General features: G+C 41.4%; 1 protein-coding gene across 4 annotated transcripts in view; it reads right to left on the minus strand.

Annotated features, from left to right (window-relative positions):
• The window catches only part of Ehmt1 (euchromatic histone lysine methyltransferase 1), a 141,039-nt gene that overhangs the window by 76,616 nt on the left and 38,067 nt on the right, over window positions 1-26,356 (minus strand). For 3 of the 4 annotated variants that reach the window (XM_057754931.1, XM_057754934.1, XM_057754933.1), the window contains exons 2-4: window positions 22,488-22,554; window positions 17,483-18,039; window positions 7,231-7,402 (exon numbers count right to left, since the gene is read on the minus strand). In XM_057754931.1, coding sequence (XP_057610914.1) covers window positions 7,231-7,402; window positions 17,483-18,039; window positions 22,488-22,554 — 796 coding nt within the window. The remainder of the gene's footprint in view (window positions 1-7,230; window positions 7,403-17,482; window positions 18,040-22,487; window positions 22,555-26,356) is intronic. The other variant, XM_057754932.1, reaches the window with a different exon arrangement.

Below are 26,356 nucleotides of genomic sequence, written 5' to 3' on the forward strand. Positions count from 1 at the left end.
CACTTGGTCCAATCAGCATAATGTCATCAACATAGCGCACCAGTGTGCTTCTGGCTGGCCATCCAGGGGAATGAGTCATTGTGGGGCTCACTGTCAGTCTCTGCTGTTGGCAGAACCTGCTATAAGCCCAGCACCGGAGCGGCCAGATGTCTTCCTTGATTTATTGTACTCTAGCTGAACCCAAAGCTAGTCAGCGAAGCTAATCTAACTTCATCTGGAAACCTTTTATCCTCAAGAGTTAGGATTATAGCAGTTACCTACCTGGCTTTTTTGTGGGGCTGGGAATCTGAACACCCATGCTTATACTTGCATGGCGAGCACTTTACCCGCTGAGCCATCTCCCTTGTTTCTTTCCCCCACTCATTGTCTGGACTGTGCTCCACTGAATGGGGTACACAAGGTTCCCACCCTCCGACCAGCACAACATTTTTCACATCTGACAGTGAAAAATAAAAGCATAAAATACAAGTCCTATGGACTTTTATCTTCCTGAGATGAAAATGGACTACCCTTAGATAGCTTGCCTACAGCTGCAGGCACAAAATGCACTGTTAGCCAAAGGGAATCTAATCTGTTCATCTTCTCTGCCTACACGAAACTCACTGGTTCAACAGGAGGGAAAAGAACAGAGTCTTCTGTGATAACCATCATAGTAATATTAAAGATTAATAACTAAAATCAGACAACTTTGATCCCCTGCAAACAAGGAGGCATACAGAAGGATGAGGTCCGAAGAAGCAGAACAGGACAGAAACTGTCCCAGCACTGAATCTGTATACATGCTTTTACAAAGGTGTTGCTCCCTTTCTGCCTTCTATGGTTCCTTAACTTCTAGCATCTTCCTAGAAGCCTCACCCTCAGAGTTGAGCTGCTGCATTCCAGGGACCAATGATGGTAATAAGTCTTAATGGCAATGCAGGGCTTGCTTCTCTCTGGGAAACACACACACAGAAACAGAAATTCGGACCTCTCCATCCTGGGAATGGTACTAGCCCTGAAGTAGCAACAGAAACAGAAAATCCTTTCCTTGGACTAGGAAAGGATATGTAACTGAAGAATCAAAACAAGTCAGTTGACTGCTGAAGCACATTACGTCTACATTTTGAGGCTACTTCAGAAGGTGCAGGCTAACAGTCTAACCACCCGCTTACAGGGAGAGAAGGAAAGCTAAAGGAAACAACACAAAACAGTAAATCAAGTACTGATGAACACATACAGCATCTTGTTTTGAAAAGATCTAATCAAAAAATAATGAAAGCATTTTAACATAGGGGGAAAATCATAGCGCATAACAGAAACACTGATTCAACATTCCTTCATTCCTTACATACAGAAGAATAACTCTACACAACTCTGAAAAGTGTCCCATTTAATTCTTCAAAACAAGTAACAAGCCGGGCGGTGGTGGCGCACGCCTTTAATCCCAGCACTTGGGAGGCAGAGGCAGGTGGATCTCTGGGAGTTCGAGACCAGCCTGGTCTACAAGAGCTAGTTCCAGGACAGGCTCCAAAACCACAGAGAAACCCTGTCTCGAAAAACCAAAAAAAAACCAAAAAAAAAAAAACAAGTAACAATAAGATAAAGAGCCAAAAAGTAGTGTGAAGTACAAAGATATAAATCAAGACTAAGAGCTCCTTACACACAACTAACGCAGGCCAGCAAATGGAAATAATAAGATGAACCTTGGGCATCCAGTCCAACCACAAGGTCTTCAGAAAGTAGTGGGTCAAATCCAAAGACTGGGATATGCAGCTGGACAGTGTCCATGACTGCCAAACCTAGGGTGATTCAAGCAGCGAAACAATGATGATAATAGTAGAATAAAGCCTAAAGATTCATAAGAAAGTTTGCAAATTGCTATGGTTTGATTCTTTCTGGTTTGTTTTTGAGACAAGGTCTCAGGTTGGTCTTGAACTTGCAATCTTGTCTCAGCTTCCTGAGTGCTGGAATTAAAGGCCTTGCCCTACCAAATACCTAGTTTCCAGTTTCCATCTTGAAGATCTCCGAAAGTCATTTATTAAAGACTTAGTCCCTAGTATGGCACTATTAATTAAGGTCTTCAAATCATGGAAGGCATGACTTCCAATGAGACAGTGGATCCTAGAACCCTCTTTCTTTTGCAGTTCCACCCACAAGGTAATCATTTTGTTTCATCACACCCTCCAACCATGTATCACTGCAGATTCAAATTCAGCTAACCACTATAATAACAGCGATCACTGAGTATCGACTGAAACTCTTAAAACTGTGAGCCAAAATAAGCTTTCTTTTTATAAGCTCGTTATCTCAGTTATTTGTTACAAGGAAAGACCACTTATATGTAAACAAATACTTAAAAAATAGATTGAGGCTCAATAAAAATGCTTTACAGGCAACCTTAAATATCTGAGTTTGGATCCACAGCACCCATGTAAAAATATGAACACAGCAGTGTGTGTCTGTAATTCTAGTATTGGGGAGACGAAAACAGGAGATCTCAGGTCTTACTAGATGGTCAGCCTAACCAAATCAGTAAGCTCCAAGTTGAGGGAGAGACTTTAGATCAAAAATAAGGCAGACAGGGGACCACAGGAACCATGAGTTTGAAATCCGAGGACAGTGATTAGCTGGCATCACCCTTCACATGTTGCTAGACACGTTGGGGGTGGGGGGTTGTGGAGTGCAAGTCAAATAATCTCAAGCAAAAACGAACTCCAAAAGATTGTAATTTTTATTCTTTATTGTAAGGGAAAAACTCACGGAACAGGAGGTCCAACCTCAAGGTGTAGAGCACCAGAACAAGAAAGCTAGGCATGCCGGCAGTTTAAAAAATGGGTAGCCCAGGCTGGCCTCGAACTCCAGATGCACCTGCTTTTGCCTCCTCCAGCAAATTCTTCCAGCCTGTGCCACCACAATCGGTTGGCCTTGAACTCGTGACCCTCCTGCCTCTGCCTCCCAAGAGCTGGGATTAAAGGCTTAGACCACCACCACCTGCCTATCCTGGAACTCAACTTTGTAGATCATGCTGGCCTCAAACACACAAATCCACCTGTCTCTGTTGCCGGTGGATCTGGAGTTCGAGGTCAGCTTGAGCTACACAGTTTTTAAACAGCAAGCCCGCCCAGCTCTTTCTCTCTCTCTCTCTGTTGTTCCCAAGTGCCCCATCTTGAGGTTGGACCTCCCATTCCTGTTCCTTAAATTTTTCCCTTAAAATAAAGAATGATAATTAAAACCTTTTGGAGTTATCTTGAGATTATGTGACTCCCATTTCCTGCCCCTTTTATGCATCCGGCTTCATGCGCAGGCCCTGCCCCTTGCTGGCCACACTAGTAGCAGAACTTCCACACACACCCCCATGATGGCATGGGCATAGAACAGCTGCCTCCGCCCCTCTCCTAAGGAGAGGCAGTCCCAGCGGCCTGGACTGATCAAATTAGCTATCACTGGACGCACATCCAGGGCTCTAAGTTGGCACGCCCCAACAGCTAAACCATCAATGACCTACCAGAGTGCACGAAGGGACCTGTCATGCAGAACCACAGCCACAGGATCTCAATGACTCAAAGCAACAGTAGGATACGCAAGAGAAGTTTCACTGAGCATTCAGTATTAATGGACCAGAAGCCAGGCTGACAACTCATGCCAATGACCATGTGCAGGTTGGGCTGACTGGACAAAAGGGAATACTGCGTGACACACTGCAGCTCCCAATGGCACTAAGATAAATAAAGAGGTGTTGAAGAGGCAGGAAAGATGGAGTAGCAAAGTGGATTTTTGGGTTATTGTGTTTTTACTTTAAATTTTTTTTGGAGGAGGAAGAATGCTACAGGGGTGAGAGGCAGTTAGGGAGGGACTGGGAAATGAGGAGAATTGATGTACAAGATGTGTAATTCCCATAGGATAAAAAATTATCTTAAGGGCTGGAGAGATGGCTCAGAGGTTAAGAGCACTGACTGCTCTTCCAAAGGTCCTGAGTTCAATTCCCAGCAACCACATGGGGACTACAAATTCTTCTGGTGCTGCAAGCAAAATACTGTACACATAATAAATAAATAAATAAACAAAAAAAAAAAAAAAAAAAAAAAAAAAAATTATCTTAAAAACAATAAGGTAGCCGGGCAGTGGTGGTGCACGCCTTTAATCCCAGCACTCGGGAGGCAGAGGCAGGCGGATCTCTGTGAGTTCGAGGCCAGTCTGGTCTACAAGAGCTAGTTCCAGGACAGAAACCAAAAGCTACGGAGAAACCCTGTCTCGAAAAATAAAAAAAAATAAAAAAATTAAAAAAAAGGTAAAGGAATGGGGAGATGGCTCAGTGTTTAAAAAGGACTTGTTACTCCTGCAGAGGATACACTTTGGTTCCCAGAAACAAGAAGTCAGCTAACAATCATCTGTAACTCAGGCTCCTTGAGATCCAATGCCCTCTTCTGTTCTCCTTGAGCACTATATGCATATAGGCAAGATATACATATTGGAAAAACACTCATACACATATAAATAATTACATAAAACATTTTTAAAGAGGCAGGCAGATATCTGTGAGTTCAAAACCAGCCTGGTCTACAAGAGCTAGATAGGCTCCAAAGCTACAGAGAAACCCTGTCTGGAAAAAATAAAATAAATAAAACAAAATTAAAAAAATAAACCAAAATAAATAAAAAATAAAAGGTAGAGAACAATTAAGAAGGAAACCCAATGTCAACTTCTGCCTTCCACACATGAACACACACAAGCGAAGACTACACACACATACAAAAGGATAGCTTGGCAAGAAAAATGAAGTACCTCCTCCATCAAAAAAAGTAGCTAGTAGACTAAAGGGAGAAACTGAAGCAGAAAACTACCAAATGGCGCAAACGTGAAGTACAGCCTCTGAGGACAATGTAGGGAAAAGTGACTTTATGTTTGGCCCAAACACAGCGAAAGGTCACCAAATGAGGCCTACAGCTTGGCCTATGACTCAAACCAGATCCGGAGAAGCACTGGGCAAAGTTATTAGGCAGTTTCTATGAAACATCTAGATTGTGCTCTCCCACCCCACAGTCAGGAAAGACAAAGAAGGCTGGGAATGTTATAGATTAAAACAAAAAAGCAAGACAAAGCAACCAAATGATTGTGGGATCCAGGGCTAGGATTTGTTTGATTTGTATTAATAAAAAACTGGCAAAAGTTGGTCAATGCACCTAGAATAGATAATATCACAGTAAAATTAATTTACTGATTGTTTGCTACACAGTACTTACTCAAAAAATGTCCTTACTTTTATAGACAGTATACCACTATTTCCAGGAGAAACAAATAAATATTCTGAGGTCCAAGTCTGTAACTAGCAGCTTAAGAAAGTGTTTCAAAAGTTAAAAAAATAAAAATAAATAAATATATTTATATATACACACACATATACATACATACACACACACACACAAGGATTAGCCTAACTACACTTTTAAATACAAAGAATATAAAAATACACTGGACTCTTGTAAAATGCCTACAACTTTGCTGAAATTCTGAAATTGCTTTAAAGTGAAGAGTAGCAGTTAGTTGTTCACAGAGGTACAAGACTGCTATCTCAACACTCAGGAAGCTGAGGTCATAGGAAAAAGACGTCAGGATCAGCCTGAGTATATAGCGGGGAGAAAGGAGAGGAAAGGACGAAAAGGGCTTAAAAGGAGAGAAAGAAAAGATAAAGGAGAGTAGAAGAGAAGGAAAAGAAGAAAAAATACCTTAACAGTGAAAAAAGAGGGCTAGAAAAGATGACTCAAGGGGCCAGGTGATGATGGGCCACACCTTTGATCCCAGCACTCCGGAGAGAGGCAGGCACTGTGGTCTACAGAGTGAGTTCAGGACAGTCAGGGCTACACAGAGAAATCTTGTCTCAGAAAGGAAAAAAAAAAAAAAAAAAAGACTCAGGGGTTTCAGTGTACTTGTTGCTCTTACAAAATCCAAGTTGGTTCCTCAGCACTTACACAGCTGTTAAAATCACCTGTAACTCAAGTTTCAAGGGATCCAACACAGTCTTCTGAGCTCCATGGGCATCAGGCATACATGTGGTGGTGTACAGACATAAATGCAAGCAAAACATATATACATGGGGGGGAAAGTGTATGTATGTGTGTGTGTGTGTGTATGTGTGTTTTATTTGGGTTTTTTTTTTTTTAAGGCCACGAAGAAAGAAATAAAAAGCAGTGGCAAGGTGAGAATTTCTAAAATAAACCTTCCATGTCAACAACACTCAGGACAACAAACTCTTTCTAAGTTAAAATTCACTACTGATTCGTGAGAGAAGGGATGGCGCACTTCCTAGAAGAGCACTAGGTGCACATATGCTCTGCAGACTAGTAAAAAAAAAGCTGTGCTGAGTCTGAATCATGCAGAGACTTAAACGAAACCTATGAGATCTCCTGCGTAGTCTCCTGTGCTAACCCACCTCCAATAATTTACTCTCAATACAGGGGTGGAAAGATGGTTTCGTTAGTATAGTTCTTACAGAGGATCTGAGTTTGATTCCCAGCATCCAGGTCAGGTAACTCAAAACTGCCTCTAATTCTGTTCCAGAGGATCCAATCCCTCTTCTGGCCTCCTTGGCCTCCCTTGTTCAAGTGCACATATCCACACACAAACAAACACATAACTGTAAAAAATGAATAAAGAAGTCAAGTGTGGTGGAAACATGCCATTAGCCAAGCTGGTCCACATAGCTAGCTGCAGGACAGCCAGGGCTACAAAGAAAAACACCGTCTACGAAAAAAAAATAAAATAAAATAATATAAAAATAATATAAAATAAAATAAAAATAAAGAGAACCTAATCCCCAATAATCGAATATTAGTTCACTCCTTCCACCAACAAGGCACACAGTAAGCACAGAAGAGTGAGGAGAGAATTTCACAGTTAAGTAGGTGGCTACAAAGATAAAGCCCAAGAACAATTCTCTGTATCATGGCCTAACACACCTTAGTGTTTCCATCAGCAACTCACAAAATTCATAGTCTTCAATTTACATCTCAGAAGACTTCAGTAAGAAACAAAATGTTCACTTTGAGATTGAAAGCAAGTCAGGAAAGCAAAAGAGAAGTCATAAAGATTGATGACAGAGGGCTTCTTAGCCATACAAGCCCATCACTCAACTCCAAAAGTGGCCAGCATTACACTGCCTGGACAGAAACAAGCTCAAAACGTGTGTGTGTGTGTGTGTGTGTGTGTGTGTGTGTGTGTGTGTGTGTGTGTGTGTGTGTGTAAAACTGTATTTACCTGTCTGGGACTTTGTGGTGGCCATGTAGCACTGGTTCTGAGGTAGCGACTGGTGGAGGGCTGGGAAGGTTGGTAAAAGCTGCTGTCGTCCACATTCAGAAATATTTCTGTTGATATCCTCTTTTGGTTCCTTATGGTCTCGAACTTCTCTGTGGTCTTTGCTGGCTGCATGCTTCAAAACAAAGACAAGTGATTACAATAACTTCAGTAGCAGATGGTGACTGAAATAAAATGCATCCAAAAATCAATTATTTTTCTCATTAATTCTCATTTACTAAAAGACAGGCCATGGTGGAGGAAGGTAGAAAGTCCAAAATCCGCATAGTACAACTATTAGCAAAGAAGGACCTAGCTCTAGAACATGAGCGGAACACTCAGCCCTACCACCCTCTGCAGGATGAAGAATCCGTTATGAGAGACAGCTTTTTTTTGGCTTTTTGAGACAGGGTTTCTCTGTAGCTTTGGAGCCTGTCCTGGAACTAGCTCCTTATAGACCAGGCTTGCCTCAAACTCACAGAGATCCCCTGCCTCCCGAGAGGTGGGACTAAAGGTGTGCACCACCACCACCTGGCTGATTTTATAGTTTAAATATGTCTATAATAAACAGGTCAGGGTGCGGGAGAGATGGCCCAGTGGTTAAGAGCATTGCCTGCTCATCTAAAGGTCCTGAGTTCAATTCCCAGCAACCACATGGTGGCTCACAACCATTTGTAATGAGATCTGGTGCCCTCTTTTGGCCCACAAGCATGAATGTAAGCAGAATACTGTATACACAATAAATAAATATATAAATCTTTTAAAAAGGTCATTCAATAACTCCCCTTTGCCAGTACAATGATGATTCTATCCCAGATACCAACTGAGGAGAGAGGGAGTATGTGGAGAACCACAAAGCTTTCCTAAGGCGTGAGTGATCTAAGATAACATATAGCTTTTACTGCTAAGGAATAGTGACATGGAAGGACTTAGATAAGAAGCTTACCAAAATCTGCCAGTCAGTGGTGGTGCACACCTTTAATCCCAACACTCAGGAGGCAGAGGCAGGCAAATCTCCTTGTTCAAGACAGCCTGATCTACACAATGAATTCCAGGATGTCCTGAGCTACACACAGAAGCCCTATCTCAAACAAACAAACCAAAAAAAAAAAAAAAAAGAAGAAGAAGCCTACCAATTTCAAGGTTAGCTTGGGCAAGGCAGTGTAGCTGCAGCTGTAAAGGGAGGGGAGGGAGTCATGTTAGTACTTTGTTGCAGGGGAGATAGAAACTGGGTTACAGAAAAGCAAGGCTAGATCCCTCATAGGCTGCCTTGTTTCTTGAAAGTGGTCTTAAAGGGGCAGGCCCATGATCCAACAATCCCCTGAAAGGGTTTTCAGTCTAGTTTCCTGCAATACCAATAACAAACTCCCAATACTTAACGCCCCTGCCTTTACTCCAAACTGCTTGGACACTAGTTAACCTCTCCTCTGTCTATGACCACACACTCACCAATGCTTTGGAGATAGTTTCATCTTTTAGTTTAAGCCACATACAATTCAGCTTGAACTTAATTTTATTGTGCAACAGGTAACAACCTAAAAATGAAAGACATTCCAAGACAAGGCTTTCTCCAGCATATATGGTTTCTGAGAACACAGGCTATCCACTTGAAGTAGGCCAGATGTGGTAGCATAGAAATTAAATCCTAGTACTCTGCAAGGCAGAAATACGTGCGTCTCTGTAAGTCTGAGGCCAGTCTGGTCTACATAGTAAATTCCAGATCAGTCAGAGCTATGAAGAGACCCTGTCTCAAAAATATAAAAATAAGGGCTGGAGAGATGGCTCAGAGGTTAAGAGCACTGGTTGTTCTTCCAGAGGTCCTGAGTTCAATTCCCAGCAACCACATGGTGGCTCGCAACCATCTTTAATGAAATCTGGTACCCTCTTCCGGCCCTGCAGGCATACATGCAGACAGAATACTATAAAACAAAATAAATAAATCAATCTTTATATATATATATATATATATATATATATATATATATATATATATATATATATATATATAAAAGAGGAAGAGGAGAAGGTGAAGGAGGTGGCTTCTTCCTCATACCATATACAACAAGAGACTACACACACACCCTGTTGTCCCTTGTATATGATATGAGGAAAGAAGTCTCCTCCTTCTCACACACGCACACACACACACACACACACACACACACACACATTCTCCTCTACCTTTCAACATTAAATGCTCAGGATTCTACCAAGACAGAACTGGGCAGGAACGTGAGTTCTCAGCATGACAACTGATTGCAGTCAGAACTCAACATCGAATTGCATCAGTATCAAGAAACAATCGTCCATATGACAGAATGACAGAAGCATCTCCCCCTACACACCTAAATCGAATTAGCTAGAACATGTAGGAGTGGGTTGCAGAAAGAGATCCAGAGAAAAAGCAGACAACAAAAGAATACTCCCAAAGCATGTAGAATTCTGACAGGAAAGATGCTGGAAAACTTTAAAAATCTAGGTCAAGGAAAGAGTTTTCACAAATGCCACCAAGAACACAGTCCCAAACATAAAACTGATAAAAAGGGAAGCAACAGAAATCTTAAAGCTAACAAAATACTTTATTATAAAAAGGCAAAAGATGTGAAACGCATTTCTCCATCAACAACAGAGTTGCAAATCATCACTGAGAAGAGCCACATCACATGGTGCAGAAGTTCAAGTAAAATTATGCCAAGCACATTAGACCACCAAAACACAGCAGCAGCAGGACAAATACTGGCAAGGACACCAGAAACCAGGTACCTCCAACAATGAAGATGGCTCAGGAACCATGAACTGTCACCAAGCCTGATGACCTGAATTCAATCCCCAGGACCCACATTTGGAAGGACAGAGACAGTTCTGCAAGTTGGCATCTGACTTAGATCACATGTATGCTATGGCACGTGTGCGCTGTGTACACAATACTTGCACTCACTCACTCATATACAATAAATGAATAAATAACTAAATAAAATATATTTCTAAAACTTTTTAAATATTACTAATAAGAAGATTGGAAAGGCACATGTATATCTCAATACTATTTGGGGGGGGGTGCTGGAGAGATGGTTCAGAAGTTAAGAGCACTGGCTGCTCTTCCAGAGGACCTGTGGTCAATTCTCAGCAAACACATGGTAGCTCACAACCATCTGTAATGAGATCTGGTACTTTTTTCTGGCGCGTAGACATACATGCAGGTGGAACACTATACATAATAAATAAATTTTTTTAATAAAATACTATTTTTGAAGCTTCTTGATAATCATAAACTTTTAACTTTCTTGGTCTATTTTTATGTTAGCATATTTTAATCCATAATTATTTTTTAAGTCTCAGGGTTTTCCTTTTACTATTAGCATACTTTAACTACACACAATAGTAGGATTATGGTATTTTCATACATGTACACAATGTATTCTGAGCACATTCATCTTTCATTACCCTCTCTTTCTAGGGTGCTTTCTGATTTTCGTGTTTTGTGGCAAGGTCTCTCTATATATTACTAGCTGTCCTCCAGTGATACATCCACCTCACATCCACCCACTAAGGCATCCTGAGCGCGAGGATTAAATGTATACACCACCACGTCCAGCTACCCTATTTTTTTGTAAAGATTTATAATTAATTATATGTACGTGTATTAGGGCTGCATGTGAATATGTAGAAATCAATGCAAGTGCCTGAAGCACCAGAGGTATCAGAGTCCATGGAGTTAAAGTAACAAATGGCTGGGAGCCCCTGATAAAGAGATGCTAGGGCCCTCTGGAAGAGCAGCTGTAGAAAGGAAAGGTCCTTGTGCTCACAGATGCACTAGGAAAACCAGGAATGTCTCTTCAAAGAAAGAGATATATAACTTGTTTTCTACCCAGAAGCCTGGAAATGAATGTGGTTAATTGCTGTTGACTTCTATGCTATCTGTAGAGCCAGGCTACCCCTGGATCCCCAGATTCTTAAGTTTATCTTAGACTCTTCCTCCCTAGTCCTTTATCTGGATCATTGTTTCTCATTCAGTAGAACCCATCTATATGGGAGCTGTCACATATACTTTATGAATGGAGCAGAGGCGGTTAATAGCCAGGTGACCTCCATGCTATCTGTACAGTCAGGCCATACAGAATCTTAGGTTTATCAAGCTAGCCAAGCTGGGAATTGGGGGGCCCCCAGGCCAAGTGTGATGGAGGAAGGTCATTGGCTAATAAAGAAACTGCCTTGGCCCATTTGATTGGCCAGCCTTTAGGTGGGTGGAATAAACAGAATAGAATGCTGGGAGGAAGAGGAAGTGAGTTCAAATGCAGGGCAGCTCCTCTCAGGGCCAGAAGCGATGAAGCAAGCCGCCAGGTCAGACATGCTGAATCTTTCCTGGTAAGACTGATGCTACACAGATTATTAGAGATGGGTTGATCGGGATATGAGAATTAGCCAGTAAGGGCTAGAGCTAATGGGCCAAGCAGTGTTTAAAAGAATACAGTTTGTGTGTCGTTATTTTGGGGCATAAGCTAGCCAGGCAGCCATGAGCCGGGCTGTGAGAAGAGGCCCGAAGCTCCCTACTACAGATGGCGCCCAAGGTGGGGCACTAAATCTACAAAAAGCCTGAAAAAGCTTGGGAAAGAATAAAGTATGTTTTCTTGGTAACAGCAATTTCTCAGGTCTGCTCTGCTTGCTAGAGGCAAGCAAGCACTCTCATCTAAGAGAGGCTTCCTGACTCAGCTTTAGCTGCAAAACCCGCAGCTCATTAAGAGGTCCTGCCATGAACACTTAAACGGTGTTGATGAAAAGCTGACTGCATGATTGTTTGTTTTCAGCCGTAGCAGGAAAAAAGTTGTACTGTTTTAAAATGCCGGCTTTGTGGGCCATCCTGCCAGGGCAAACTCTGACTCTTTAAGGCAGGAGGTCAGCTACAGAGAGAGCATTTGAGTGTTGTAGCTTGTTTGCTGGCAAGGACCTTAAAACACCACAGAGTTGTGGTGATAAACATGGCTACAGCCGGTACCTCCGCCATGAGGCTGGAAAGCTAAGGAATGGGATGGAACTAGCCGGCAAAGCCACGGCTTTAATCCTAGCCATATTGCTCAGTAATTTAAAGGCTCGTGTGGTCAAAAAAAGAGAGATACAGTAAAGAGAGATTCAAAGACAAAAAAAAACCTTTAAATGATTTACAGTGTACTTAAAAATATATACAGACTAAATGTTAAAGTTCTTAAAAAAAAATAAGGAAGAAAGAGAGTAGTTGGGTGTGGTAGTACACACCTTTAATCCCAACACTTGGAGACAGAGGGAGATTGACCTCTGTGACTTCAAGTTGTGGTAGCACACGCCTTTAATCCCGATGCCTGGGAGGCAGAGACAGACGGATCTCTGAGAGTTCAAGGACAACCTGGTCTAAAGAGTTATTCCAGGACAAAGATATACAAAAAATATAAAATAAAAGTAAAAGTAAACAAAATAGAGGTTAAAATAAAGCCACACAAAGATGAAAAATACAATAAAAATCTTGATACTATATGCTATTATGCTCTGTTTAAATTGTTTAAATGCTGAGAAAGGAGCAACAAATGCTAAAAGATATTTGTTTATAAATGTTGCTAAACTAATCCAAGATAGATATTTTCAAAATATCTTGACTTCAAAATTTGGATCTAAGCCGGGCGGTGGTGGCGCATGCCTTTAATCCCAGTACTCGGGAGGCAGAGGCAGGCGGATCTCTGGGAGTTCGAGTCCAGCCTGGTCTACAAGAGCTAGTTCCAGGACAGGAACCAAAAGCTACAGAGAAACCCAATCTCGAAAAATTTAAAAAAAAAAAAAAAAAAAAAAAACAACATTTTGGATCTAAGGATATGATACTTTAAAAAAGAGTTTCTTTTTTTGTTTTCAGAGGATGAGACACTGTGGATTGCTTCTTCGATCCCAATATGGTATGATAGACCACGCCCTCCTAAAGGGTTGCTGTAAACACCCTTAAAAAATTGCTTCACTCAACTGCCAACTAAGATAAACCTAGCAGACAGGTTATCCCATAAAAGACCCAAATAACAGCGCCCCCATTCAACAAAAAACAGTTTGGAAAAAAAAAACTGTGCCCATGTTCCCATATATTGTTTATAAATGTTCTTTTACATTTAAAGGGGGAGATGATATAGATGTGAATAATTTGCATTGATATGAATCTTGGTTTACTGACATTAATTTAAGGTCAATTTTATTATATGTATATGTATTTCTGATATTGATTAAGGTATTGTGATTGTGTAGTTCACTTAAAAATGTAATGTATATAGGTTGTTAATGGATAATTATCAATAATAGTCAAGTTTGTAGTCATGTTAGTTAGATTTTCTAGATGTGCATGCATATATTTCAGATAGGCATTCATCATATCTTTCAAAGGCTAGAGAATATGGTATTTTAAATGTTTTAATAACTTAGGGTTTTTCATGACAATGAGACACTCTGCTCCTGGCAGCACCAATCTACTTCAAGAAGAAGATAGGCATCAAAGAGGCACCTTATGGAGTTTGATAGCCATTTGGACAAGAAACTGCTCTTGCCTGGACTATTGCATAAACTGGACACAAAGAACCCGCAGAGAGAGGACTGCTAAACTTGCCTAAAGGTGAGATGATCTTTCGGGGTTCCTGATTTATGAAAGAGTCTGCGAGACATTCTGTAGGATACAGCAGATAGTGACTGAACTGCCTTTAAAATTTCCTGCTTCATGAAAAAGTCTGCTGGATACTATGGGCCTGAAGGCTAAAGATTGATGCCCCAACGGTACAGAGGAACTTTGGGTGACTGTCCAGGCAGCGAGATGTCTCTGTCATTTCTAGAGTTTAGAAGTTGCTTACTTTTTGTTTGCTTAGGTAATATTGTATTCTTCTGGAGTCTTTGATGGAGTTGAAAAATAGATAGTTATAGTTATAGTTTTGCGTTGTTATGATAAAAGATAAAATAGATATAAATATTGTAACTGTAATTCTTGCTTGATAACTGTTTCGTTATATGTAATTTTGCTATGTTAAAGTTAAAGCCTTCCTTTTTTTTTTTTGTTTAAACAGAAAAGGGGAAATGATGGAGGAAGGTCATTGGCTAATAAAGAAACTGCCTTGGCCCATTTGATTGGCCAGCCTTTAGGTGGGTGGAGTAAACAGAATAGAATGCTGGGAGGAAGAGGAAGTGAGCTCAGATGCAGGGCAGCTCCTCTCAGGGCCAGAAGCGATGAAGCAAGCCGCCAGGTCAGACATGCTACACAGATTATTAGAGATGGGTTGATCGGGATATGAGAATTAGCCAGTAAGGGCTAGAGCTAATGGGCCAAGCAGTGTTTAAAAGAATACAGTTTGTGTGTCGTTATTTTGGGGCATAAGCTAGCCAGGCAGCCACGAGCCAGGCTGTGGGAAGAGGCCCGCAGCTCCCTACTACACAAGTGACCAGTCCATGTTCCATTAAGTTGAACCCATATAAATGCCTGACAAGAAGACAAAACATCTGATAGCTGTGATGCAAATGATGACAAGCAGCTCCACCCTATACCCAACGTAGCGACTACAGATCCACACATGGCACTTGGGCAATCAGAACCAGCACCACAAAGATAAAAACAAGCACTCTTGGAAAAACAAACATGAGAAAGAGCAGCTACATTTAAACAAAACTCCTGAGGAATTAGATTCCTAAGAGATTGTAAAACAATTATAGTAGCTTTCTATACCCATCCATCCATCTATCTATCCATCCATCTTTATCTAGTGTGTGTGTGTGTCTGTCTGTCTGTCTGTCTACTGTTGTGGGATATTTACACATTGTATGAAGATATATTGCCATTGCCAGGCAGTGGTGGTGCACGCCTTTAATCCCAGATCTCAGGAGGCAGAGGCAGGTGGATCTCTGTGAGTTCAAGGCCAACCTGGTCTACAAGAGCTAGTTCTAGGACAGGCTCCAAAGCTACAGAGAAACCCTGTCTCGAAAAACAAAAAACAAAAACAAAACAAAAAAAAGATTTTTGCCATGATTGGTTTAATAAAGAGCTAAACAGCTAATAGCTAGCAAAAGGTATAAATAAGACTTCTGGACAGAGAGAGGAAGTAGGAGGAGATAACTGAGGCACAGAGGAGCACCAACGAGACAGAGGGAGCCAGGCATATAGAATGAAAGATAAAAAGCCACATGGTAAAACGTAAAAATGAGTAATAGAAATGAGTTAAGATATCAGAACTAGTTAAGAACAAGCCTAAGCTAAAGCCAAACTCTTATAAGTCTCCATGCCATTATTTGTGAGCTACTGGCCCAAAGAAAAATCTGTTTACAGTCTAAAAGGCAAAGGTTAATAACAATAGAACTTATTCCCCAATCACTTTCCACATGATTTTTTTGAGACAGTGTCTTTCAACATAACCTGGAGCTTACTGATTCAACTAGGCCAGCACACCCCAGGTCTCTTCTGCACTAGTGGAACTAGAATTACAGGCATGTGATTCTGTGGTGCATGCAGGTGTTCTGTCGATGCTAGGGGTTTAAACTAGGGTGTTCATACTTCCTCAGCAAGCACTTTGCTCACGGAGGCATCTCCCTAGTCTCATGATCAGTCTATTGTATTGGATAAGATGAACTATGATTTAGGCATGGTGGCACACATGCACAATTCCACAATCTATATGGTAGGAGCAGGAATATCAGGAATATAAGTCTAAGTCCTACCTGGGCTAAGTGAGACCCTAGCTCAAACCAAAACATAAATACGTAATTATTTTAATAAAATTTTTAAAACACCTATTTTCCCAGTATGAGGTAGGCAGAGGCAGGTGTATCTCTGTAAGTTTTGAGACCAGCATGGTCTACAAGAGCAAGTTCCAGGATGGCCAGGGATACACAGAAAAACCAACCCTGTCTCAAAGAAAACAACAAGCCGGGCGGTGGTGGCGCACGCCTTTAATCCCAGCACTCGGGAGGCAGAGGCAGGCGGATCTCTGGGAGTTCGAGGCCAGCCTGGTCTACAAGAGCTAGTTCCGGGACAGGCACCAAAGCTACAGAGAAACCCTATCTCGAAAAAAACCAAAAAAATAAAAATTTAAAACATCAACATAAAGACCAGAATGAAAAGGGTTAAAGCATAGAGCAGGAAATAGGTACCAGGCAAGGTACACCTATAGAAGGACACAAAATTCACAGTACTGTGCTCACAGACAAGGGATTCTATGAGAGGGAAATTAATAGCCACACATCATTACATGTTTCTGGAGCTGACATGGCAAACCCACAGACTGACAGTCTTGGGGAAAGGTTCCAGAATGAAATCCTAAAGGCTACAGAGAAAACAGCAGTATGCACACGAAAGGCACTAGAAATCACAAGGGAGTATGATCATGAATGTGGAATCCAGCAAAGCTAAATCCACATCAAAAGTAACAGAACTGCAGACATTTTGAAAACATGCATCAAATACATGCAAAGAAAAACAGACTGAGCCGGGCGGTGGCGGCGCATGCCTTTAATCCCAGAACTTGGGAGGCAGAGGCAGGCGGATCTCTGTGAGTTCGAGACCAGCCTGGTCTACAAGAGCTAGTTCCAGGACAGGCTCCAAAACACAGAGAAACCCTGTCTCGAAAAACCAAAACGAAAGAAAGAAAGAAAGAAAGAAAGAAAGAAAGAAAGAAAGAAAGAAAGAAAGAAAGAAAGAAAGAAAGAAAGAAAGAAAGACTGAGACCAAGTTCAGCCGGCTGAGTATTATAGGGAAGTACTACTTTCTGTCAATGCTAAGTACAGAGCTCATCTTGCTCTCAGTAACCCTGAAGATCACTTTCAGAACCTTCCAGAAATGTCAGAAAAAAAATAAGTTTTCTGACAGGCAATGGTGACACACGCCTTTTAATCCCGTAATCACAGCACTCAGAAAGGCAGAGGAAGCAAGATCTCTGTGAGGTCGAGGTTAACCTGGTCTACAGATTGAGCAGCCAGGACTACACAGAGAAACGGGGGGGGGGGAGGCGACGACGACAGTTTCCTTGAAAAAGCCTGACCCATCTTCAGAGCAAAAAGAAGCCTTCAGGAAAAACACTGAAAGCAGGGCTGATGTGGTATCATCTGAGTTGGTTGTTCATATATCTGGAGTGACTACTGATGACCACTGTCATTAATTAGTTTTTCCCTTTGTTACATGAAAACCTATTTGTTTTCATTAATGCAAAGGAGGATTAAGACAGAAAAGAAGATATAAAATTACCAGGCCCAGGATGGACTTCGGCATGGTCTTGCGTGCCCTGTGAACCCGGACATCAGTGCCCGAGGCTGTAGGCTTCCTGTCCTCTGTGTCTGCACTCCCTTCCCCAGGCACAGCAGGAGCTGTGGTTGGTGTCTGAGGAAGTGCACTTGGAGTCCTGCATTTACTGGCCCCTCCAGGAAGAGTTTTTGCTGCATGACCAGGAAGCGAGGAGGCTAGAGTGCTGGGAGTCCTCAAGGGCTGCCCCTGCAGGGCTGGTTTATTTAAAAAATATCCATTGCTGCCAATGACAGAAGTCTGCATGAAGTCGTCAGTTGTGACATGGTTTTGCTTTCCCACTTCTATGTCTCTTTCTGAAAGTCCATTTTCGGCCACCCGAGATGCTCTGTTGGTACCTTCCTGTGGGCTAGCTCTTGTGTTCTCCTGAGTATGTTTGGGTGCATTTGGATGGCTGGTGTCACTGCTCTTTTCACAAGAACCATTGGTTTCTCCATCTGTAGCCATGGGAGTCTCTCCTGTCTGTTTCTCCGTGGAACCTTCATCAGCAGCCATAGGTGTATCTGTAAACAAAGAAAGGAGTGTCACAGTGGCCAGCACCCATCCATCAATCCATAACTATCACCATAAATTACAATTTATTTGGCCAAGATATTTGTCTACAAATATGCTACAAAATTGTCTACAGTGTTAGCATGTAGCTAAGTGGGAAACTCTTGCCTAACATGTGCAAGGCCCTGGGTTCAAGATTCCACACCAAAAAAAAAAAAAAACCCACACCTGCCTATAAAAATTATTTATATCCTATAGAAACCAATACTTAATAAATGAAATGCTGATTTATTTCTTAAAATATTAACTTTTGGTAAAGTTTGAGAAGTCAGCCTAATTTTTAAAAAGACTGTTTGTTGGAGATTTAAAGGGAGAAGGAAGTTCAGGGATTAAGAGCACTTACTGTTCTTACAGAGTACCTAATTTGGTTTACATTCGCAATATGCACACTAGGCAGTTCCTAACCACTTTTAACTCCAAGTCCAAGGGATCTGTTGGACTGGAACCTCTGGGTCTCTCTCTCTCTCAACTCTACAAACTCAGTCTCCAAAGAAAACTGGGCCAAAAAGCCCAGTTTCAAATTCTTAGAACTGGACTGCTGCAACTTCCTCCCCTGCTGCCATCAGCAGTCCAAATCCCTGTCCATCTGCTCAACTTTTAACCAGACTTAGGCACAAATCCAGTTTGTGGCACACATGTCACCACCCTCATCTACAACCTATAAAGTCTTCCTGCTTTAGTTCAAGGGTATGACTTCTCTAGCCTCAGTCTCTGGGACAGGCAAAAACACCCAGGAGTTGCTTTGCTCAAATAAGCCTGTTATTATACTTTTCCAATTCAGCTTGATATGGCCTTCTGAGTTGGCAAAGAAACTTACTAGGGGTGGGGACAGAAGACCTAACAGAAGTCACTTCCCTCTTCTGGACTCTGAAGTCACCTGTACGCACGCCCACACGTTCATACTTAGATACACATTCATAACTGAAAATCACTTTTTTAAGGAGTTGCTTCAAAAGCAGTATCACAGAAGTCCAAAGAAAAGCTGGAGGGAAGGGGATCACATTAAGTATATTTTTGGCCTATATGTCTTCTCTAAGAAGTCCAAACTCCTTTGGCTATTCTATCATGACCAAGAAAGTAGGAATTCCAAGGGGCTGAAGCAGCCCTGGGGGTAGGAGGCCACTCTAGTGGGTGCAAAGCTCGACACCCGGCCCTCAGCTCTCCTTTTCTCTGTGCCTATCACCGAACACACAGGACTTACCATTTGTCATATTAGCTGCCTGCCCTTCCTAAGAATACACATTCTAAAACAGCAGAAACTGCCTTTCCTATTCCTCTCAGAAGGCCGGGGAGAAACCTATGCAATGTGTCCTTTCTGAATGAACAACCAGCCTTTAGTAACTTTTTAAGTCCTTAGCAAAACTAAGTATGTAAAAACTTTCCTTAACTTGGAGGTTATACAGCAAATTCTGGAGTCAATGTATACTTTGTCCAACACGTTTTTTAATTCCAAGTCAACAGAAATAGCAGATTTACCCATTAATGCTTCTAAAGTTTGGCACATAAAGAAATGATTGAGTAACAGCAGCACCAGATAAGAGAAAGAAGAGCAAAGGCAGTAATGAAGAGACAGGATGCTGTCACCTTATCTCATCAAGACACAAGCACAAAGTCAGACCACTATTTTCAGAATTAAGCGGCATGGTTGAACGTAGCTCGGTGGCACAGTACTTGTCCAGAATGCATAATTGCCTGGGTTGATACCAAGAATTACCAAAACAAAGAAAAAAAGAAAAACCCTACAAAAAGAATGCCACTTCTCTATACCAACATTAACTTAAAAATATAAGAAGAAAGCCAGGCATGGTGGTGTATATATTTAATCCTAGCACCTCAGGAAGCTAAGGACAGTCTGGTGTACATAAAGAGTTTCAGGACGTTTGGACAGTGGTGGCACACACCTTTAATCCCCTAGCACTTGGAAGGCAGAAATGGGCATATCTCCACAAAAAAGAGTAAACTTTCAAAAATGAATAGCAAATGAATAGCAAAGGCAAGGAAAACAAGCTTCCTACAGAGAAGAATCATATGACCTAGCCTAAATCCACAGCATGAACAGTAGAGGCAGAGCAATGAGGACAAAGGTACATTTTCCACAGGCCTGTTTGGGTGCAGCCTAGGATACACTGCAGTCCAACTTGCAAGCCTTAGCCAGCCTGTCAAATGTAGAAGTCCTGCATGATTTGTACTCAAAGTTCATAGCTATCTCAAACACAACAAAAAAGAAAACAGAATGGGGAGAAGAGAAGAAAGGGAAAAGCAATATGAAAAAGTGATATATCACATACAAAGAAAAAGATAAATACAGATACGTATTTCAGATTAAACCATATATAAGGCAAAATCAGTGAAACATCTTCAAACTTCTCAGGAAAAAACTACTAAATTAGGATTATAATATATGACAACCTTCAAATATGTCAGTCAGATGAGAAGGGCTGAGAAGATTAATCATTGTGCTGGAGAGTTTTAAATGCCACCTTGATGCAATCTAGAATCACAGGGGAAGAGACTCAGAGTTTTGATTGTAAGCCTAGCCTTTATCAGCTGAGCCATTTCCCCAGCCCAGGAAGAAAGTCTTAAATAAAGAAGCATCTAGATCAGGTTGGCCTATAGGCATGTCTGTGTAGGACTGTCTTAATTTTTAATTGATATTAGGAAAACCCAGCCAAACATAGGTAACATCATTTCATGGACTGGGCACTGGACTATGCTAGAGAAAGCCAGTTGAGAGCAAACAATCAGGCAGGAGATATGTGTTCATTTCTCTCTGTTCTTGGTTGTAAAAGTGATATGACAGCTTGAGTTCCTGCCCTGACTTCTGCAAAATGATAGTCAATAACCTGGAATTTCCTCCCTTGTTTTTTGTTAGTATGTTTTATTATAGCAACAGAAATACCAGGACAGTCCACTCACAGAAAAACACCATAAAAGATTGACACTAAAGAGTAAATAAGGCTAAAACTTACTACTGTGTAGACAAGTTCAATGGCAACGTATGAAAAAAGCCTATCATGCAAACCAAAAACAGAAGAAAACTTATGTGTGTGTAAGAGATGGAGAAGGTGTTAGATCCCTTGGAGCTACAGTTGAAGATATTGTGAGCCACCTGACATGGGTGCTTGGAACCAAACTCCAGTTCTCTGGAAAAGCAACCACTGAGCCATCTTCCAAGCCCCATACCTAGATTTCCTCCTGATGTCACCCTCAACATTCCACACTAAACCTACTGAAACCTCAACTATGTCTTCCAAGGTTCTATAAATGGGAGACACATAGCCGAGCAGTGGTGGCACACGCTTTTAATCCCAGCACAGGAGGCAGAGGCATTCGGATATTTGAGTTCAAGGCCAGCCTGGTCTACAGAGTGAGTTCCAGGACAGCCAGGGCTACACAGAGAAAACCTGTCTCAAGTCCTTGAGGGCTGGAGAGATGGCTCAGAGGTGGCTGACAACCATCATAATGAGATCTGGCGCCCTCTTCTGGGAGGCAGGGATACATGCAGGCAGAATACTGTACATGATTAATAAATAAATCTTCAAAGAAAAAAAAAGCCCTTGAGACCTGGGTTTTTTCATTTCAAAAAATATACTTACACTATATCCATGCTGCTGCATGGACCACACTATTAACCTACATGTGTATGACAGTTTGTTTACCCACGTGTTATCATATAGGGCCTGGGTGGATGGTCCAGTGTCATAAATAAAGACGCTACAACTGTTAGTGTGATTACACACTTTTTATTTTCCGGCTGCACTTTTAAAACAGGATACACAAGATATTTGATTTCTATACTTTGTTAATATTTTTCCTTCTCTGGTAGATCTTTTGCAAGCATGTGTGTATGTGTGTGTGTGTGTGTGTGTGTGTTAATACCTATCTATTCAGGAATGAGAGATTAAAAAAAGTACACTGCAATCCTAGGTAAATTCCAAGAAAGTCAAAAGGCTAGGAGAGATAATAAGAGTATATGTGGGGCACCAGGCAGTGCTGGCGCCTGCCTTTAATCCCATCACTTGGGAGGCAGAGACAGGTAAATCTCTGTGAGTTTGAGTCAGTGTGGTCTACAAAAGGGCTAGTTCCAGGACAGCCTCCAAAGCTACAGAGAAACCCTGTCTTGGAGGGAGAAAAAAAAAAAAAAAAAGAGTATATGTGAGACTGGAGAGATAGCTCAGCAGTTAAAAGCACTGGCTGCTCTTCCAGAGGGCCTAAGTTCAATTCCCAGCAACCACATGGTAGCCTATAACTGTCTGTAATGAGATCTAGTGCCCTCTTCTGGGCTACAGGCATATATGCAGGCAGAACACTACACATAATTAAAAAACGAACAAACTGGGGGAAAAAATAAAAAATGCAAGCAGCAAAGTCCCCTCCTGTTGGGTGAAGTAGCCCTTACCTTCCCTTAGTAGCTCAGTTTTCATGCAGCAATCCTGCTTGGTCTCTTGCTTGGCCAGAACTGCCTGCTGGAGGGGAAGAAAAAGACATTAGGCATCAATCAGGGGCATCCTCAAATCAAATAGTTAGAAATCTGAAATGCTTTGACTCTTATTACAGCAAATTGCTTTGATATGCATTATTTTCTTTTCATTTACTTTAAAAAAAAACTTTAACTCTTTTTAAGTATTTCAAGTGTCTGACACTGACAAAAAAGCACAGAAAGGGTGGAGTTAAGAGCACGTGCTGTTCTTCCAGAGGACTGGAGTTCAGTTCCCAGCATCCCAGGAAGTGGCTTTAAGTCCACTAACTGCTGCTCTAAGTCCAGTTCCAGTGGAATCCATGCCCTCTTCTAGACACTCAAGTACACATAACCATACACAGTCACACACATATATGCATAATTTTAAAAAATACACCTGGTATATAGAGGCATAAATTTTAATCACAACACTCAAGAGGGCAGAGACAGGTAAACCTCTATGAGTTCAAAGCCACCCTGGTCTATATAGCAAGTTCCAGGCCAGCCAGAGTTATACAGTGAAACCCTCTCAAAATAACAATAATTTTAAGATTTAGAAATGTGTAAATTAGAAAATTAGACAACTGAATCACTACATATATGAGTTTAAGTACCCACCACATGGAGGAATATATTATAGTCTCAAGGCCTTAAAACACCAAAATCCCACACTCCTGGAGTTTCAAGCAACAAAACTTTCAGCCTGTAGACCCTAAAGACATGGTCCTCACCATACATCTAACAACCTTTGAAGTTCCATCTGCTCCAAAGACAACGAAAAGCTTTCTCAGAACAACCCCAGTGAACCTTCACTCACTGCAATATCTACTTAGCCTGAAGCTCCTAAAATCAGGACCATGCTCTTCTTTGTACCCAAAGTCAAATGCCCTATCCCTCTTCTCTAGAAGCATCTGCCATCACAAGTGCTTCCGAAATAATCCTTTTGAAAGAACTACTCATCCTCATTATACCCACCAAGGGAACACAGGTCATAACCACTAAAAGACAGGAGCAGGACATCATGTTCTCCTTCTGATCCCAGGCTAGTCCACCCCCTCTTTCCAGAAGGATCCACAGTGGTTTTTAGTGTAGTCTAAGGACACTAGGACCAGGTTTTTTAGGTGTTTGCATAGACACTAGGGGAAGGGGTCCTGTTGAAACTCACTATTCCTGCGCCTGACCTACAGGGAAACTATGAATGCCGATAAGCATCTCTGCAAACCACTTAAGAGTGAAACTGACCCAGACCTCTTTTTTTTTGGGGGGGGGTAGACCTTCCAGAGATTTTCCTAACCCTAAAAAAGCTGCTTCCTTTCAACATATTGTATATGCCTGTGTATGTGATGCATGCGTGTCTTCAGCAATCAGAGAACAGCTTGAAGGAGTCAGTTCTCCTTCTAGCATGTGGGTCCCAGGGACTGTTTTTAAATAAAAACAACATATACATACATACATACATACATACATACATACATACATACATATATATATGTATGTATGTATATATATATATATATACACATTTCAACTGAATGGACTTCCCTCATGAATGACAGAAAAGTTACAAGTACCTATTCATCAAGTCTAACATAAAACACAACGTCACAATCAACTAACCTAAATTTCACAACAGAGTCGATTTTAAAAAGATATTTTTCTATATTAGTTAGTATATATCATTAAACTAAAATTTTCCATATATTATTAACTTCAAATTTATTAAAGGCTCAACTGCTACCTTTCCAGGAAGCTGACCAAGCATTCCTGGCATTGAACTGCCTGCCATGCATTATTTCATTGTGTCTGCACATCATGCACACCGACATCACCTAACAAACATGACACCTTCCTGCACACAGGGAAAGCCAAGGCACACATGCCAGCCTGCCAGCTATCTAATCATTTATTTTACTAAAATAAAGTCTAAGGAAGAGAAATACAGAAACCGAGATGCTGTCCTTTGCAAGATTCCTAAAATTCAACCAAAAAAAAAAAAAAAAAAAAAAACAGATGTGCTTAGGATATAGTGTATTAAGTTCACTCAAAGAAAAAAGCCTATGAAAATACTAGTATTTAAATTGTTTTTAGGGCTGGAGAGGTGGCTCAGTGGTTAAGAGCACTCGACTGCTCTTCCAGCATTCCTGAGTTCAATTCTTAGCAACCACATAGTGACTCACAACCATCTGTATCGGGATCAGATTTCAGATTCCTTCTGGTGTGCATGAACAGAGCACTCATATATAAAATACATGAACAAGTAAATCTTGAAAAAAAAATTTTTTTAAAGTAGACCAACCAAAAATAAATAAATCATTTTTATGCCACCACACACATTTTTTGGATTTTTTTTTTTCATTTTGTCTTTCTATTTTGTTTCTGATGCAGGTATGTAGCCCAGGGCTGACCTCATACTTGCAATCCTTCTTCTTCAGTCTCCCAAATACCAGAATTACAGTGTCACCACTCACGCCCGGCTTAACTTTGTAAACTAAAAGTTCACAGAAATATACCACGAATAATAAAAACCCAGATACAAATATTGGGTTTCAACCTGAAGATCAGAAAAGCAAAGCAGCCAAGTCACTAGTTCTTACCTTTAAGAAACCTTCAGACTAGCTGGCCTGCCTCTGCCTCCCAAGTGCTGGGATTAAAGACATGTGCCACCAACGCCCAGCTAACTTGGCTCTTCTAAGACAGATAGCCAAATCTAGCTAAGGGCTTCTAGGAGCACAGGTTCTAGCCCTAAATCCAGTGACCGTTCCAAAACTAGCTCTGTCCAAAGGGGTAGATCCCTCTGGCACTAGAAGTTACTGCTCTGTAATCCACAGAGATCAACCACAAAAATGTAACCCGGCACATGGGTTAAAAATTCTGTTGTTTTGGGGGCTAGAGAGATGGTTCAGTGGTTAAGAGCACTGCCTGCTGCTCCAATGGTCCTGAGTTCAATTTCCAGCAACCACATGGTGGCTCACAACCATCTGTAATGATGCAGACAGAATACTGTATACATAATAAATAAATCTTTAAAAAAAATCTGTTGTTTCACATATTCAACTCTGGCATCTGCTGTTACTAACTAGGGCTTTCCAGAAAGTGGTAGAACTCACAGACAAGTATGTACAAGACTATACAGGCCACTCTCCACCTTCAAGCCTGCCTGCCAGGATCCTCTTAGCTTTGTCCTACCCCTTTGCATATAACTTCCCACCTTCCTCTTAAAGCCACCACATCTGGTTACTTAACTTAAAGATCATGCAAATGCAGAGAAGGCTAACTATAACTGCTGCACAGGTCTTATGTTTAAAAGAAGTCTAAGCCAGTTCAGCAGAAATTGGGAAATAGGATTCCTTATCAGTAGGGCAAGGCTGAAGATAAGAGTATCTGAATAAATCTTCCATGAAAGACAGAGAGGGGAAAACTGAAGAAAATGTGTCTGCAGGGAATTGACACCCTTGGCACTTTAGCCTCCCAAGTATCTCTATCCACTATTTGTACCGGGGAACAGGTCACCTTCTGCACGTCTACCAGTGCTGTAAGGACAGCGCAGAGCAGGAAAATACTAAGGATGGGAAACTCCTTGCACTCTGTAAACTTGTTCTCGGGATTTTACAACTGAGTATGATCAATGGGGAGGAGGGGTGGAGTGAGGAGGAGACTCTTTTCCCTATACAGGAACATAGCCAGCTGAACTTTCTTCACATACAGGGCAAAAATCACCTCTACCAGAGAGCAGAGACTTTGGGTTCTAGTAAAAATAATAAAAATGGGAGTTCGAGGCCAGCCTGGTCTACAAGAGCTAGTTCCAGGAC

This window comes from Chionomys nivalis, chromosome 22, assembly GCF_950005125.1.
Source record: "Chionomys nivalis chromosome 22, mChiNiv1.1, whole genome shotgun sequence".
Taxonomy (NCBI): Eukaryota; Metazoa; Chordata; class Mammalia; order Rodentia; family Cricetidae; genus Chionomys; species Chionomys nivalis.